The 16,859-nt window shown below is 43.4% G+C and overlaps 1 protein-coding gene across 7 annotated transcripts in view; it reads right to left on the bottom strand.

Annotated features, from left to right (window-relative positions):
- The window catches only part of GRIP2 (glutamate receptor interacting protein 2), a 388,526-nt gene that overhangs the window by 117,440 nt on the left and 254,227 nt on the right, over nucleotides 1–16,859 (bottom strand). Inside the window, exon 1 of one of the 7 annotated variants that reach the window (XM_082209303.1) lies at nucleotides 1,747–2,597. The exons of the other annotated variants lie outside the window; for them this stretch is intronic. Within the exon in view, the coding sequence (XP_082065429.1) occupies nucleotides 1,747–1,786 (40 nt within the window). The 5' untranslated portion in view covers nucleotides 1,787–2,597. Of the gene's footprint in view, nucleotides 1–1,746; nucleotides 2,598–16,859 lie in introns of those variants that run through there. 7 annotated transcript variants of the gene reach the window in all.

A 16,859-nucleotide genomic window follows, 5' to 3' on the forward strand; every position in this document is an offset into this window, starting at 1 on the left:
AAATATCCATTTTCAGATATGTATGGCCAGGCATCTGGGATTATCAGCATTCACATGTGAATGTTGATACAGGTGAAGAGAAGCAAGCTTAAAAATACCTTAACTTTCTATTTTGCCTGAAGTGGAGTTTATGCAGCTTTAAACTTTCACATACCAATGCAGAAGTGGATGGACTTTTTAAAAAGTCTGTCAGTAACAGGGACAAGTCTACAGTATCAGTTTTTGCCAAACTATCCTGGGTTTTCAGTGCCCTCTCCTAGTCAAAGGGTGAAGTTCTCTTATGAAACTAAGTAGCTAGCCTAAAGCATGGCTAATTGCCGTAAAGAATGCATGAGCAGACAAAACTAGGTTAATATATCCAAATTGCATCTTTTTATCATATAAAACAGGGTTAAGAGGGCAGTTTTGGAAGAAGCCAACACAGGATTATTACACAGCCTTTCCTTCTTCATTTATTCAATCAGATCAGAGAGGCAGGTCAAGAAGAAGTTACCCTTTAAAGATTAATAAAGAGTCTAGTGCACCTTAGTGCCCAAGTTTAATGTGACATAAGCTGTCATTGGATTGAGTTCACTTCATCAGAGTGTTATCCTCAGTTGGAAGATGTGCACACATGCACACATTTACACACACACTTGGGTTGGTTACAAGTATGTGCCTGAACCCACATGTGTGTCCAAGCACACACATGGAGTCATTTTTTGATGCTTTGTTACAACAAACTAACATGGGGGTAGTCCATTTTCTCAAAGTGCTGAACTTTTCTTTCTTTTCTTTACAAGGAGACCACCTAAGTCAGAAGAAGACAACCTTCCTGCCGCAGCTGAAAAACTCAAGGGTGATAGTAGAACTCACTGAGCATAATTAAGCATGAATCACATTTTATCACCGCCAGCTCTCTCTAACAATAGGTTGTTGTAAAATCTATTCAGCTTGCAAAGTCACAGCAGAATGAATACTCATTAGCCCTCTTCTCTGAGATGAAAAGAAACAGAGAGAGAAATAAGTGTGGTCATTTTCTGTGAAAGTAAACTACCATAGAGTGCAGTTCCTGAGGGCCACCCTGCAGCTTATGGCTTCAGTGTGAACACGCGGTAAAATAGATGCACTCAGCCAATTTCAAATGTGGTGGTGTACATTGGGTCTACCTGTGTACACACCCTTAATCTGCAATGTGCAGAACAGCTCTCCATCATAAGGCAATTTTCTAGTGAATTAGAATCATTAGTGTGTTATATTATTACACTAGACTGACTGCTTGATCTTAGGAAGACCACTGCACAGAGTTAGGAGGCTGCCTATTTTTAGCATGCTCCTTTACTACTCAGAAAAGCTGCTCCTTAAATCTTTTCTATGCAAGCTCAGCTTTATAGTAAAAGGGAAAATACAAAATTACACGGAGCTACACACAAATCCCCCACGGGATGGGGGGGGGGAGACATGAAAGCTACAAAAGGACTTTTAAAAGAGGTGTTCAGTATAGCACCCACAGTTTCCAAGGTGACAAAGTCAAATTAATTACATGCAAGTGAACACATAAACACAGCTGCTTAAAACAAAAGCATGGAAACCACAGCGAAAGAGCAAAGCAGATTTTGAGAGACTTTTAGTAAAGGTGGGCATCACGTTTGTAAAAAATAAAATAAAAACTGAAATGAAATAAAGTTCGAAGGATCAAGTTACTTTCACAGAGAAGATCAGATCAGATGAAAAGAAATGGAAGGTAATATTTTAAGTCTCACTCACCGAAGTCTGACTGCAAATCCTTTTTCAGCCCGCAAAGCATGTCTGCTATTTAACTATCAAAGCATTCAGCTAAATTGCAAGAGGCACTCCTCTCTCTCCGCCTTGGATGGCACTGGAATCACATTACAGCAGCCTCGCTTTCTCAGGCTGTCTCCCACAAGAGAGTAGGGCTTTACTGCACTCCTCCACTTAAACGGAACAAAGTCCTATTGACTCTACCAGATTGACACCCAACAAATGGCACACTCCCTTGAAATAAAATTTAAAAGCGATGTCAGTCGGGATCTCTAGATTTGGAATGCAGATAATTATTATTATTCTTTTAAAAAGGTGAACAGATCTTGATACGTTCCCTTAAGAAAATCCAGCAACAGATCTGTCAAACTGGCTGGCCACGAGGCAGAACAGGGCAAGAGTTTCTAAACGCAGGCATTAATAAAGAAATTCTGGTTGAAGGTGAAGCAGCGTGGACAAAACTGAACACTGGCTCCCCAGCTTCCGCAGAGAAGGCAAAACAGACACTTCACTCCCACTGCATTCCAACTTAGCGCACGCTGGGGGAGAGCAGCCATCAGCCCACATGGGTGGTGCGCTCTCGTCTTTCAGGCAGCCTTTTGTTGCTCTCACCCAGGAAAAGAAAATCCATAGCAGTCCCCAGAAGGCTGGATTTAAACCTCTTCCTTTGTGTTTCTAAGCCAAAATGCTTTCCCTCCCTTTGCTCAATCCAGCGGCACAAGTGCAAGCTGGAAGGCAGCAGCGATGACTTAAAGGTAAAGGAGAAGGAGAAAAATATTCTAAGTTGCAGGCAGCAACATTGTCAGAGTGAGGGAGAAGACTGCAAGTGCTGCAATACTGCTCCACGCCACTCTTTGCTCGCTCTCTCTCTCTCTCTCCACCCCCTTTGTCAACCGACAACTGCACGGCCTCCAGCACCTTTCAAGGCAATGTCAAGCTGCTGCCAAAGCATTATGCTCCCTTCTCTAAACACAGAGCCAGGGCACAGGAGCATGAAGCAGCAGTTCTGTCGCCTGATAACTCAATTTAACCCTTCTTCACAGGGCAAACTGGCCAGCCGTGTGAAGATTCGCATTGCCTGCTTTGCGGACTTCGGATGGTAGGCAGCTAAGTTTTACTCAGAATAAATCCTCTTATATCAATGCACCTAATGTATTGATATTAATGTTAATTAATTTCAATGGGCCTACTCTGAGTAAAACATAGTTGAATACCACTCTGCAGAGTCTGTTCCCCCCTTCTATTACTTATAATAAGCACCAAAAAGCTGAATATGGACTCTAATATGAAGGAGGGAAAAGGAGCAGACACAATTGCACCTTGCTGGACAACAGAGATTGCAGTGTTGAACCTTAGGGAAGTAGCAGTATTTCTCCCTAGAAGTACCAACTGGCGGTGGTCACTCAAGCTGAGGCTACTAATTCATTTTAGTCTTAAGAGTTGGGACTACAAGGGTCATGCAGGAATCTTTCCCCTAATGTAAAGCTTGAACCCACAAATTTGAGATTAAGAATCTCAAGCTCTACTGACTGAGCTACATATATTCAATGCACTGATTCAGTGTGCCGGACAGTTGCGCACCACTCCACCTGCATATGCCCATAGTCTATGGCTTTGCAAATGCTTGCAATCTTTATGGAGAAAACGCTGCACTGGGTTGCTGAACTGGTTTCAGTACTAAAATGTCATGGACATGCAAAGAAGAAGAAAAGATGAACTTTCTACCTGACTGCTTGCCACAACTTCACAGGAATACAGAGGCACTGGCTTCTCCAGAGGATTGGGGGGGGCATGACGTGCCATCGCAAGGAGCCAGCAGATGGAGTCAAACGCCTTCTGAAAATTGAGGGGGCCCAATTTGGCCCCAATACATTCATGGGGTCGAAACTACCTTGGCCCCTAGGAGTCAATGCCCATGTAGAAATATATTTAGCTGCCTAATACTGAGGCACACCATTGGTCCATCTAGCTAAGTATTGCTTACACTGACCCACAGCAGCTCTCCAGGATTTCACGCAGGAACCTCTCCCAGTCCGAACTGGGGAGGTCAGGGATTGAATCTGGGTTGTTTTTTTTCATGCAAAGCAGATGCTCTTATTATTCAGCAATGATCCTTCTACAGAATGACCAAAAGTGCTCTCAGCCCAACAAGTGTATTTGGAAATCTGGCACCTGGATAGCTCAGTTGGTTAGAGCGTAGTGCTGATAACACCAAGGGTGCAGGTCCGATCCACATATGGGATTGCAGGGGGATGGACTAGATCAACATCAGGGCCCTTTCCAACTCTACACTTCTATGATCCTATGATTCTATGATCTCTTACTGCCCAGTTTAAGGAAAGCAAACCTTGAGGTTGCTACACATACAAAAAGTAGCAAGGCAGATTCTGGAGAAGAGTTGATATTGCAAAAGGAAGGCATAGATCCAAGGCAAGCCCACAAGGCCACCCTGCACGACCCTGTCTTTCCACACTTCATAACATATTGGCCACGATCTGACCAAAGTTAACACTTTTTATGTCATATTGATTTTTTGAGAGAGCCGAGCATATACTTAAAATCTCTCACTGAAACCAGAGTGACATAAAATTGCTCGACTTTGGCTTGCTTGTGTCTATAATAAATGGCTGGACGTTGTGCTATCCGACTGCCCCTTTCGTCTTCCCTTAGGATAGGCTTGAGGGGAAGAGGTTCAAGAAGGTACATTCCAGCCAGTTCTTTATTTAAAGATCAGACAGCCAGGGATTACCCAGCCCAACATTCTTGACACTCACTGTCCTGCTATTCATGCCCAAGCATTTCCCATTCATGATATGCTTCAGAACGGCATGCCTGAGTTTTTAATAACACTGAATTCTTATAACGCTACACCAATATGCCCGAACTCATGCTAATGAATCCAATGCAGTGTGCTAAAAATAAAATGGTGTGGGGAGAAGACCCTGAAAATGGGGCGATGAAGATGCTTGATTGCATAACTGGAAAAGTTTCCCCTTTGAAAGTTAGCATGGGTAGAACAGTGGAAATGTTGTATTATGTATTTAAATAAATAAATAAATAAAGCTAGTGATAGAGATTGTACAAGACAATGGCCACAAATGGGAGGTGCAAATTTTTGTCTTCATTAGACATGGGAAGTCTCTTTAACAAAATGGAGAAATGGAAGAACCGTGCTGAGTACTGTGTCCAGTTCTGGGCACCACAATTTAAAAAGGATATTGACAAGCTGGAACATGTGCAGAGGAGGGCAGTCAAGATGATAAACCTACTGGGAACCAAGCCTTATGAGGAATGGTTGGAGGAGCTAGGTATGTTAAGTCCAGAAAAGAGGAGACTGAGAGGAGACACGATAGCCACCTTCAAATATCAGAAGGGCTGTCACAAGGAAGATGGAGCAAGCTTGTTTTCTCCTGCTCTGGAAGGTAAGACCTGAACCAATGGATTCAAGTTACAAGAAAGGAGATTCTGACTACGTATCAGGAAGAACTGTCTGACAGTAAGAGCTGTTGCTGTTCAACAGTGAAACTGACTCCCTCAGAAGGTGGCAGGCTCCTTGCTTGGAGGTTTTTAAGCATAGGTTGGATGGCCACCTGTCATGTATGATCTAGTTGAGATCCCTGCGATACAGGAGGTTGTACCTGATGACCCCTGGGATCCCTTGCAACTCTACAATTCTATAATTCTATGGTGATGTGGATACTTCCCTTTCTCGCACAATCATTGGTAACCTAAAAATAGCAGGTTATGGCTTTAAATTGCTCCAAATATTGGTAATCATCATGCAATGAGTCTCATGACATGATTTGGGCTATGCCACCAGAGGCTTCTGTTCTTTTGCAATTTGCCTTAATATTTAATTTCAGTATAATGGAGAGATACAAATACAGAATAACCCACATGTATGCAGTAACACCTGCCTCCAAATGAGGGTTGTGAAGTGTTTGCCAGACCTAATGAATCTTTATGTATTTATTTACTCTTAACATTCATATCATGCCTTTCTTCCATCATGGAACACAAGGCAGCATGCATAAAATTCTCAAGCAGTCACCATCCAATGACTGACTAGAATCAGACCTGCTTAACTTCAGCAAGGTAGTGTCTTCACATGCTTTTAGGTCATACCCTGGAACCCATTAAAAAAGAAGATGAAACAGACAATTGTGACAGACAGTGGAAATTAACCACGACACTATGATTTATGCACAGTAACATCTCTACCTTGGGACAAAGTCACTTGCTTAGGGTTCAAGTGCCTTGAGCAGAAAGCTAAAATTAGCAAAATCAAAAAACCAAAGCACACAAAGGAGAATTATACCCTGTAATTTGTTATTAAGGGGAAAACACCACAGTTGTCTTTGATAAATGCAATTAGTAACAGAGTTGAGTTTGCAATTAGAATCCCTTCACACACTGCATAGCATTTCCCAAGAAAAATCATTGGGTGAGCTTTGGAAATTTTTCAGAAAAAAGGATACTGCTGGAAACTGCTAATTTGGAGTAGGTACAATGCATTAGTTAAAAATGACAATGAAGCTGATTAATAGTGTACCCTTTTTAATCTTGCACACACCTACCCACCCAATATATGCATTAAGAAACCTGAACCATCAGGGTAATTGGATTAAACATAGTAGGTATGTTTTTTTCCTAGCATACCTCAAACTAGCCCTGCAATTAACTTTTGTATAATGAATGTCCAGAGTGAGGCTATAGCAACACAGCACATTGTGAATGGGAAATCTGTACCCCTCCAGATGTTGATGGGCTGCAATTCTCATTATCCCTGACCACAGGCTGTTATGTATTGAAGTTCTCACCCTGGCCACCAGGAGTATTGTGTATGTAGTTTTCACTCAGGTCCACGTCAGTTATTTTAGGCGGGAAACCCTGGGTTGTTGTTGCTACATTGCTGACAGCTGGCTGCCTATAAAAGCAGGCCGGCTGAGCTGTTTGCTGTTCAGTTCTGTCCAGCTTACAAATAAAGAGCTGCTCTGGAGAAATCGCTGTGTCGTCTGCTATGTTCGCCCACAACTTAACACTGGCCATGCTAACTGGGGTTGATGGGAGTTGAAGTCCCACAACATCTCAAGCACCACAAGTTCCCCACTTCTGTTCTGTTTGAATGACAGTCCAGTCCAAGACCAGCTAAAACAGAAAGATAAAATAAATAAGAAGGAGAACAAAGGCCCTTCAGCAAATACCACCTGGGCAGCAGACCAAGCAGGTCTGTAAGGGTGAGATTTCTTGTATTTCTATTTAAACATTAAATATAATTTTGAGAAGTTATTTCTGAATTTACACATATGAAGTCAATTGCATTCAGATCTGCCCCATCGTTTGCGTGTGTAGGACTTCAGGGTGAAGCTCTAGGTTCATGCTTGCTCCAGAAGCAGGACTGGAGTGCAGCTTTCAGGAGTCACCTGTACTAGAATGTGAAAAGGTGTGTATATATAATTATTTGCTTATTTGAAGATTTTTTCCAATTACAGAAGAGCAGCTCGCTAGTCAGACTTTCATTAACCAGCTTTACATTCAGCACTCATTTAAAGCCTAACCACCAATTTACGGTTACATATTTTCCTTCCAGAGTCACCAGAGATCAAATTCTTTGAAAAGCATAACACACAATATATTTAAAAGTCAGGCTTCTTACACGTTCTCCTGTTTAGAGTAAACATATACCAACTACACACCAAAAAGAGTTATATGCCCAAAATGGGAACCATTATTCCGAGAATGCACCATTCGAATTAGGATAGACCTAATCTGCAGCAGGTGGCACTGTGGGTTAAACCACAGAGCCTAGGACTTGCTGATCAGAAGGTTGGCAGTTCGAATCCCCGTGACGGGGTGAGCTCCCGTTGCTCAGTCCCTGCTCCTGCCAACCTAGCAGTTCGAAAGCATGTCAAAGTGCAAGTAGATAATACCTTCCGGCGGGAAGGTAAACGGCATTTCTGTTTGCTGCTCTGGTTCACCAGAAGCGGCTTAGTTATGCTGGCCACATGACCCAGAAGCTGTACGCCGGCTCCCTCAGCCAATAAAGCGAGATGAGCGCCTCAACCCCAGAGTCGGTCACGACTGGACCTAATGGTCAGGGGTCCCTTTACCTTTACCTAATCTGCACAGGTATTTTATCCACCATAAATGCAATCCCCATTCTTTGACCAAACCACCCCTTAATATGTGGCACCTGGAAGGCATTGCAAAGGAGTTGCACAAGAGGAAAGTCAGGAAAGCTTGCAGATGCCCAAGCCTGCAAGTTCATTATAGGAATTGATAAAATATTTCCTTCAAGACCAGGATCTCATCACAACACAGACCCATAGGGCTTCTCTAGGTATCTTTCCATAAAGATGGGATTCCTCTAGGCATTCTTAAAAGCTAATTCATCATCAATAATTGGCACAAGATAAATGGACCTTTCCAACAAGCAATTATAGCTCTTACTTCAGAGATAGAAGCTGCCAGTGCACAAAAAGAAGGGAGAATATTCTCGTTGAGTTTTTGTTTAGAGTCGTCCTCATTAACATTCTGTCTTCCTCAGAATTGGAATCCAATGAGAATTACCATACATGTTTGGCTACACAATATTTCAGTAAACAACCACATCCATCTTGGGCCTACTAAAGCTACAGCAGCATTGGCAGAGTCGGTAGCTAGGAGGCTTTAAAAAAGAAGAATCAGTCAGCTAGGAGCACCACATAGGATTGTGATTAATGGGAGAGAAAGGGCGCCAAAGTGACCCTCAATCTGACACCGGCCTCTTTGAAGTTCCAGGATTATGCAACATGTATAACATCTATACCTAATCAGACTGGAATGCAAGCCAAGATAACAGACTGATATTCAGTTCCAAGAAGCACTTTAGAGCAAGTGGAAAATTATTCTTTATTCTTATTTTAAAGAAACCGAAGGCATCGTAGGACCAGATATATTTATCAGATAAGAGTATGAGAGATAAAGACTTGAGAGAAACTACTGTCACAGCATAACAAGTGGAATTGCTTTTACAGTGATCTATTTTCTTTCCATATTTCTTAAGAAAAATTGTGAAAAGGAGATGGACAGAGAGGAACATAATTTCAAAGGCACACACACAACCTCCGATAGCTGAGATACGCAAATGAGTTGATAGTTATGTGCTCCATGCAGTGGTATGCGACACGAAGAGACACCCAAAACCTCAGACAGTGCACCAAATTTAGAACACAGTGATCTTCTGAGTTGGAGAAGGAAATCCGTTCTATGTCTCATGGCCTAATGCTTTCTTATTAGGTCCTAAAGGGTCTACACCGGCTTCCAGTAAAATTCTGAGCACAATTCAAAGTGTTGATGCTGACCTTTAAAATCCTAAACGGCCTCAGCCCTGTATACCTAGAGGAGTGTCTCCAACCGTGTCTTTCAGCCCGGACACTAAGATCCAGCTCCAAGGGTCTTCTGGTGGTTCCCTCACTGTGAGAAGTGAAGTTACATGGAACTGGGCAGAGGGCCTTTGTGGTAGTGGCGCCCATCCTGTGGAATGCCCTCCTATCAGATGTTAAACAACTACAGTGGTACCTCGGGTTACAGACACTTCAAGTTACAGACTCTGCTAACCCGGAAGTGGTACCTCGGGTTAATAACTTTGCTCCAGGATAAGAACAGAAATTGTGCAGCGGCGGCGCAGCAGCAGCGGGAGGCCCCATTAGCTAAAGTGGTATCTCAGGTTAAGAAGAGTTTCAGGTTAAGAACGGACCTCTAGAATGAATTAAGTTCTTAACCCGAGGTACCACTGTATATGACTTTTAAAAGTCATCTGAACGCAGCTCTGCATAGGAAAGTTTTTAAGGTTTGATGTTTTATCATTTTATATATATATATATATATATATATATGCAGGTTTTGGTGTCTTCGGGTGTCTTCCCGTGTAAGAGTCGGGGTGTCTGTGCGACGTTTCGACGAGGTCTCACTCGTCATCTTCAGGCTGGTGCTTTCGGCTTCTTGTTACTGGAACAGAGCAGAGTCTGGTGTTTGAGTTCCTATAAATACTGTTGAGGGGTGTGGTGTATAGCCTCCAACGTTCTGGGCAGAGAGGAAGTTCCTAGATTAGTGTGCCTTTTCTTCTTTTGTTCCTTAATTACTTGAGGGATATCTTGGGTGATTTCATGAGTGATATTCTGAATATCACTGGGTGGGTCATTAAGTGTAGATTAGTTGCTAAAGCTTTCGTGTCTTGACCTCTTGAGCTTGTGAAGAGTTTTTCTGAGAAGATGGCTGTGCTGCATTTAGTTGTGCTCTGGCTTGGCTTCGTGTATAGGGGCGAGCTATGGTTTTGTGCCTTGTGCCAGCCAGATCTGTGTAGGGATTGCAGGGGGGTGCAGCATCCGGAGGTGCCACTATAGTTTGGCTACTGGATGGAGTCTGTAATATGTCTGTGGAGAGGGTCTGGGTTTGGGTCTGGTGTGGTTGATTGGTGACGGCGTTCTGTGTGCCTCTGGTTCTGGTGTCGGTTTTTGTGGGGAGGGCTAATTTCCAGATGTCTGGCAGGCGGGACGTGTCGTCACGCTTGTTCATGTTGTGAGGGTGTTTCTCTATCTCGATGGCTTCCATGATTATTCTCTTGTGGTGATGTTCCATGTTAAAGAGCAATTTGGAATCTGCAAAATTAATTTCGTGTCCTGTTTCTTTCATGTGTTGGAAAAGAGAGGAAGTTTTTTCTTCTTTTTTGACGGCATTCTTGTGTTCTGCGATACGTGCATTTATTCGTCTGTTTGTTTGTCCAATGTACGTGGCTGGGCAGACTTTGCAGGGTATTTCATAGACCCCTTGGTTTTCCAGCTGGATTTTGTCTTTTGGGTTTCTGAGGATATTGGCTATTTTGCTTTCGTAGATTTTCACGGGTACAGGAATGCAGGTTTTGGTGTCTTCGGGTGTCTTCCCGTGTAAGAGTCGGGGTGTCTGTGCGACGTTTCGACGAGGTCTCACTCGTCATCTTCAGGCTGGTGCTTTCGGCTTCTTGTTACTGGAACCAAAGTAACAAGAAGCCGAAAGCACCAGCCTGAAGATGACGAGTGAGACCTCGTCGAAACGTCGCACAGACACCCCGACTCTTACACGGGAAGACACCCGAAGACACCAAAACCTGCATATATATATATATATATATATTGGAGGCTGCCCAGGGAGGCTGGGGCAAATAAATAAATAAATGATGATGATGATGATGATGATGATGATGGTGTCAGTGAACAGTGTTGGACATTCAGGGAACCGGGGCTCAAATTCCTGTTTCGCCATGCATTCACCGAGAGACTTTCTGCCAGTTGCTCTAGGGGTGCTCAAGATTGCAGCTGGTGGGGGGTGTTTGTGCACATTGTTCCACAGCCCCTTTCACCTATTACATTAATGCACCAGGAGATTCATCTGAACCCCCCTCTCTCTTTGCCTAACATATCTTTCAGGGTTGTTGCAATGGCAAAAAGGAAAACTTATTGACTGCCATTTTGAGCCCTTTATGGGGAAGTGGTACAAATGGGGCACATTTAAGTATTTCCTCTTTTTAACACACACACACACACACACACACACACACACCTTTGTCTACTGTAGGAAAGGATTTCAGCATGTTACATGATCTAGTATAAATGTAAGATACGCTACCATGGTAAATAATACCCACACAAGGCTTTAAAGAAAGCAAAGCCCTAATCTTATTTTTTCTTCCGATTTCATGCAATCCCTTGGCACCAGAATCTTTTCTGGGACACTTTGCCAAGCCAAATGGAAAACTAAGTGAGTAGGTCATCACTCTTAATAGGTGTCACATACTTTCTTTTCAATGAGTAACAGTGTAACAATGCATTAACGAGAAATGAAACAGCATGTTAACACTAATTTGCATAGCATTAAACCATGATGCTTTGCTTCCTCGTTCTCCTTTGAAACCATCCTGACCTGCATACGAATCAAGATAAAATTTAATTGCTGGAATATTCAACAGAAGCACTGCGTTTCTGCTTAATAAGACTTCATTTTTACGCTAGCGCATCAGACACCTTTTCTCCAAGGTGCTATATCTGAGCTACTTCAAATGCAAACATATCTTCCCGGGGCTTAATTTTAATAAGCATTGCAACAGGATACACTTTAAAAGCCGATTGCCACATTTTGCAAAAGAGGAAATAAAAAATTAAACGTGTGCATTATGATAAAGCAGGCAATATCCCGGGCATAGGAAGGTAGAAATATTCAAACACACACAAGTAGCATAAAGAGCTTCCATGACACACCAGCTCACAATACAAAGTGAACATTAGCTTCCCTGGAAGGACTTTATGAAACAGACAGAACAAAAAGAACGTGGCTAGGGCCTGGGGGTGTGGGGAGTCCAAGTGGGTATAGAAGGAGAAGCTTAGTGACGGGGGTTTTTTCCAGTTGGGGGAGTTTGCACAACAAATTCAGATAAGGTTATTCCCCACCAATAGTCCATGGGACTAGGGCTCCTAGTCATATCATTTCCAATGGGAAAAAATGGCATTGCATGCACCATTTTTGCAATGTGGCATGATAGCCTCATTTTCTCATCAGTTCCAGTCCCCTCCCAAGCGAAGCAACATGCTCCGACGGAACCTCAAAAGTACTGCTACAGTCTTCACCTGGCCTCAGTGGAAGTTGTTTGGGTCTGGACCAGCGGTTCTCAACCTGTGGGTCCCCAGATGTTGTTGGACTACAACTCCCATCATCCCTGAGCTCTGCCCTTGCTAGCTAGGGGTGATGGGAGCAGTAGTTCAACAACATCTGGGGACCCACTGGTTGAGAAAGGCTGGTTTGGACAGAGGAAGGGCACTTGAAGAATTCATTCTGAAGTGAACAGGCCAGATCTGCACCTCTTGGACTAATATGGGGATGAGAATGATCCCATCCTTTGGACTTCTCTGAATTTTTGCAATGCAGTTCCCAGCTTGGAAAACAATGTGTATAAAAACGCACATCTTAGGGGGGGAAAATATTTACAAACCTGTGCTTTCTGTGATTCCCCACCCCCAATTCTTGCAGGTTTCCTTTAAAAAATAAATAAATCACAGATTAATGATGAAACAAGAAGAAATGGACTCATGAATGGCCACAGGTAAAACTAAAAAGGAACAGAAATAGGTTGATCTTTCGATCCATAAAAGGAGTCTCAAGGACCTGCAGAACTTTAGCAAGCTCAAACTAACATTCAATTCTTTTCAGATTTAATATTATCTTTGGGCTCATCTACATTTCTGTTTGGGAAAACCTTATCTTCAGCACTGAAGCAGCATAAACGTCCATTGGGTTTTCTCTGGAATTGACAGTTTGCTCTGATTTAGTGCTAAAGAGCAAGTTTTCTGGGGGAAAGCAGTGGGGCAAAGGTGAAATTGCTCAGACCCCTGCTGAGAAAAGTTTGGGACAAGCGGAAAACCACTTGAACCCCTGCTTTCGGGGCATGGGAAAAGTGGAAGTGGGGATGAGCCCTTAGTCTAAAGTTGTTCAATGCTTGTGTTCAGAGACATGCCCAGTTTGCAGCTTTTAAAGTGCTTCCTTGCCTCAGCCAACAGATCAGGAAGGAAAAGGCTGACTCCAACTAAGTCACTTTAGCATCCACAAACACAGTCTCAGTAGTAGATAGGTAGCCGTGTTGGTCTGCCATAGTCAAAATAAAAAAAATTCCTTCCAGTAGCACCTTAAAGACCAACTAAGTTAGTTCTTGGTATGAGCTTTCGTGTGCATGCACACTTCTTCAGATACACTGAAACAGAAGTTGCCAGATCCTTCGATATAGTGAGATAATAATCCAATGTCCAATGTTCTCAGAAAACAGAGAAACCAGTAGGAGAACACTTCAATCTCCCAGGACATTCTATACAAGATCTCAAAGTAGCTGTTTTACTACAAAGGAATTTCAGAAATAGACTGGAAAGAGAAGCTGCTGAATTACAACTCATTACCAAACTTAAAACCATGGAAAGACCTGGGCTAAACAAAGACATTGGATTCTTATCTCACTATACATGACTAAACCATTTCTCACCTTCTCACCCCTTGCCTTTTCCTGTAAGACCTATTACAGTCATTAAGAGTCATCAACAGGCTCTCTCAGCTATCTGCCTATCTCCCATTCCCACCACCCTTCTGAGTAACACCCCTCCCCACCTTCTCACTATATAGAAGGATCTGGCAACTTCTGTTTCAGTGTATCTGAAGAAGTGTGCATGCACACGAAAGCTCATACCAAGAACTAACTTAGTTGGTCTTTAAGGTGCTACTGGAAGGGTATCTGAAGAAGTGTGCATGCACACGAAAGCTCATACCAAGAACTAACTTAGTTGGTCTTTAAGGTGCTACTGGAAGCAATTTTTTTTATTTTGACAGTCTCAGTGTGACAGAAGGAATCCACACCAGACGACAAACCCATGTACTTAACCTGTTTGCCCAAAACATTCTGCTCACCATGAGCAAACCTAAATGGCTCTGACTTGCTTGTCAGAGATGACCATACCTTTTTTTCTTATCTCATGAGAACACATTGTTGTGCTGGTCCAAATTGTGTCACTGTTGGTGCATGTTATTTGAAAACTGATGAAGACTATATTTAATTAAGACAAATCTTAAGACAAAGGTGCATCTTAATATCAAGGTAAAATAAATGCCTTTGACTGTGTTGACCACAGCAAACTATGGCAAGTTCTTAAAGAAATGGGAGTGCCTGATCACCTCATCTGTCTCCTGCGAAATCTCTATGTGGGACAAGAAGCTACAGTTAGAACTGGATATGGAACAACTGATTGGTTCCAAATTGGGAAAGGAGTACGGCAAGACTGTATATTGTCTCCCTGCTTATTTAACTTATATGCAGAATTCATCATGCGAAAGGCTGGGCTGGATGAATCCCAAGCCGGAATTAAGATTGCCGGAAGAAACATCAACAACATCAGATATGCAGATGACACAACCTTGATGGCAGAAAGTGAGGAGGAATTAAAGAACCTTTTAATGAGGGTGAAAGAGGAGAGTGCAAAATATGGTCTGAAGCTCAACATCAAAAAAACGAAGATCATGGCCACTGGGCCCATCACCTCCTGGCAAATAGATGGGGAAGAAATGGAGGCAGTGAGAGATTTTACTTTCTTGGGCTCCATGATCAGTGCAGATGGTGACAGCAGTCACGAAATTAAAAGACGCCTGCTCCTTGGGAGAAAGGCGATGGCAAACCTAGACAACATCTTAAAAAGCAGAGACATCACCTTGCCAACAAAGGTCCGTATAGTAAAAGCCATGGTTTTCCCAGTAGTGATGTATGGAAGTGAGAGCTGGACCATAAAGAAGGCTGATCGCCGAAGAATTGATGCTTTTGAATTATGGTGCTGGAGGAGACTCCTGAGAGTCCCATGGACTGCAAGAAGATCAAACCTCTCCATTCTGAAGGAAATCAGCCCTGAGTGCTCACTGGAAGGACAGATCGTGAAGCTGAGGCTCCAATACTTTGGCCACCTCATGAGAAGAGAAGACTCCCTGGAAAAGACCCTGATGTTGGGAAAGATGGAGGGCACAAGGAGAAGGGGACGACAGAGAATGAGATGGTTGGATGGTGTTCTTGAAGCTACTAACATGAGTTTGATCAAACTGCGGGAGGCAGTGGAGGACAGAATTGCCTGGCGTGCTCTGGTCCATGGGGTCACGAAGAGTCGGACACGACTAAACGACTAAACAACAACAAAATAAATGCACAACAGTGGCATTTGCACTGCTTGCGGTTGGAACTAGGACTGGAAGACAGATTAAGCATCTCTTCTGGCAGTGGTGTGAAAAGCAGCAGTTGGAAACCGGGAACCAAGTATGCTTGGTTTAGGCAAGCTCTACGGACGCAGGGACTCTGTAAAATGAAAGCCATAGATTCAGCTAAGAAACTGCAAAGAGACAAATATGGACATTTTAAGTCATTATCATTTCAGCTGGAATACTTTAATTGAAAACAACTAATCTTCCAGCAGGTTGCTGAAGGTTTTATAAGCCAAATGGTCTGAGTTTTCTTTTGTATTCAGGCTGCAATGAGTGCAGGGCAGCATATGCCGCTTTTGCGGTCTCTGCCTGCAACAGACTCTTTAATCAGGAGCAGGGACACTACTCAACCTTATTTCTCATGTAGAAACAGGCCCAGCACAAGCAGCCACTCACTGGCCTGCTTCCCAGGCTCCTGGATGCTTTACAGTGGCGAGTGGGATGCTGTTTTTGAACAGGAGCTCAGCTCAGCTCCCACCAGTTTAAGTTCCCACTGAAGACATTGATTTTGGGTCTCTCAAGATTCAGTTTCATTGGATGACCTCAGGTTCTAGAATTATGAAAGACAAGAGGCAAACACCTCCACATTCATTTTCATTCCGCTAGGCATAATTTTATACATCTCATATCCAATGACAACTACTGTGGCTACTTTTTTTAGAAAAGAAAGAAGACAAGTTGACACCTGCTTGCAAAGGTGTGGTTTGGCCCTTTATTCCTGTGCTGTTGCATCACTACAGTGTGAAATGTTTGAGAGAGACGTAGAGGGACTGATGTAGGTATAAAACAGAGGTCGGCAACCTAAGGTCCATGGGCCGGTAGTGGCCCACGGGGCTCATCTACCTGGCCCATGGTAACCCCTGCTGCCCCTGCTCTTACTGGCATGGTGCAGCACAGGGACAGACTTCCGGGTTGATGGCACCTGTGCGCATGCGCTCCTCCGACCCGGATGTATGCCAGAAATAGTGTGTGCACACACACGTGTGGGACGGAGAAGAGCTCGCTGTTTCTGGCGCACATCCTGGTTGGAGGAGCTCCAGAAATAGCATGTGCACATGCAAATGGGCACTCCTCAGACCCAGAGGAGCATGCGTGTGCACATGCACCGGCCCATCCTCCGACAGATGGAGTGTGGACCGGCCCATCGTTCGGTAAGCTTGCTGACCCCTGGTATAAGATGATCTCAAATGCACACAGAATAACTTTTGTAGGGTGGGGTGGGGAATCAAACAAGAATCTTGGGTATCAGCCTGCAGAGCCTGCATAACTCTTAGATTACTCACAGATAAAAGCAAGTATTTGCGAACCATTTT

Source organism: Podarcis vaucheri, assembly GCF_965113315.1.
Source record: "Podarcis vaucheri genome assembly, chromosome: 2".
In the NCBI taxonomy this organism is placed as follows: domain Eukaryota; kingdom Metazoa; phylum Chordata; class Lepidosauria; order Squamata; family Lacertidae; genus Podarcis; species Podarcis vaucheri.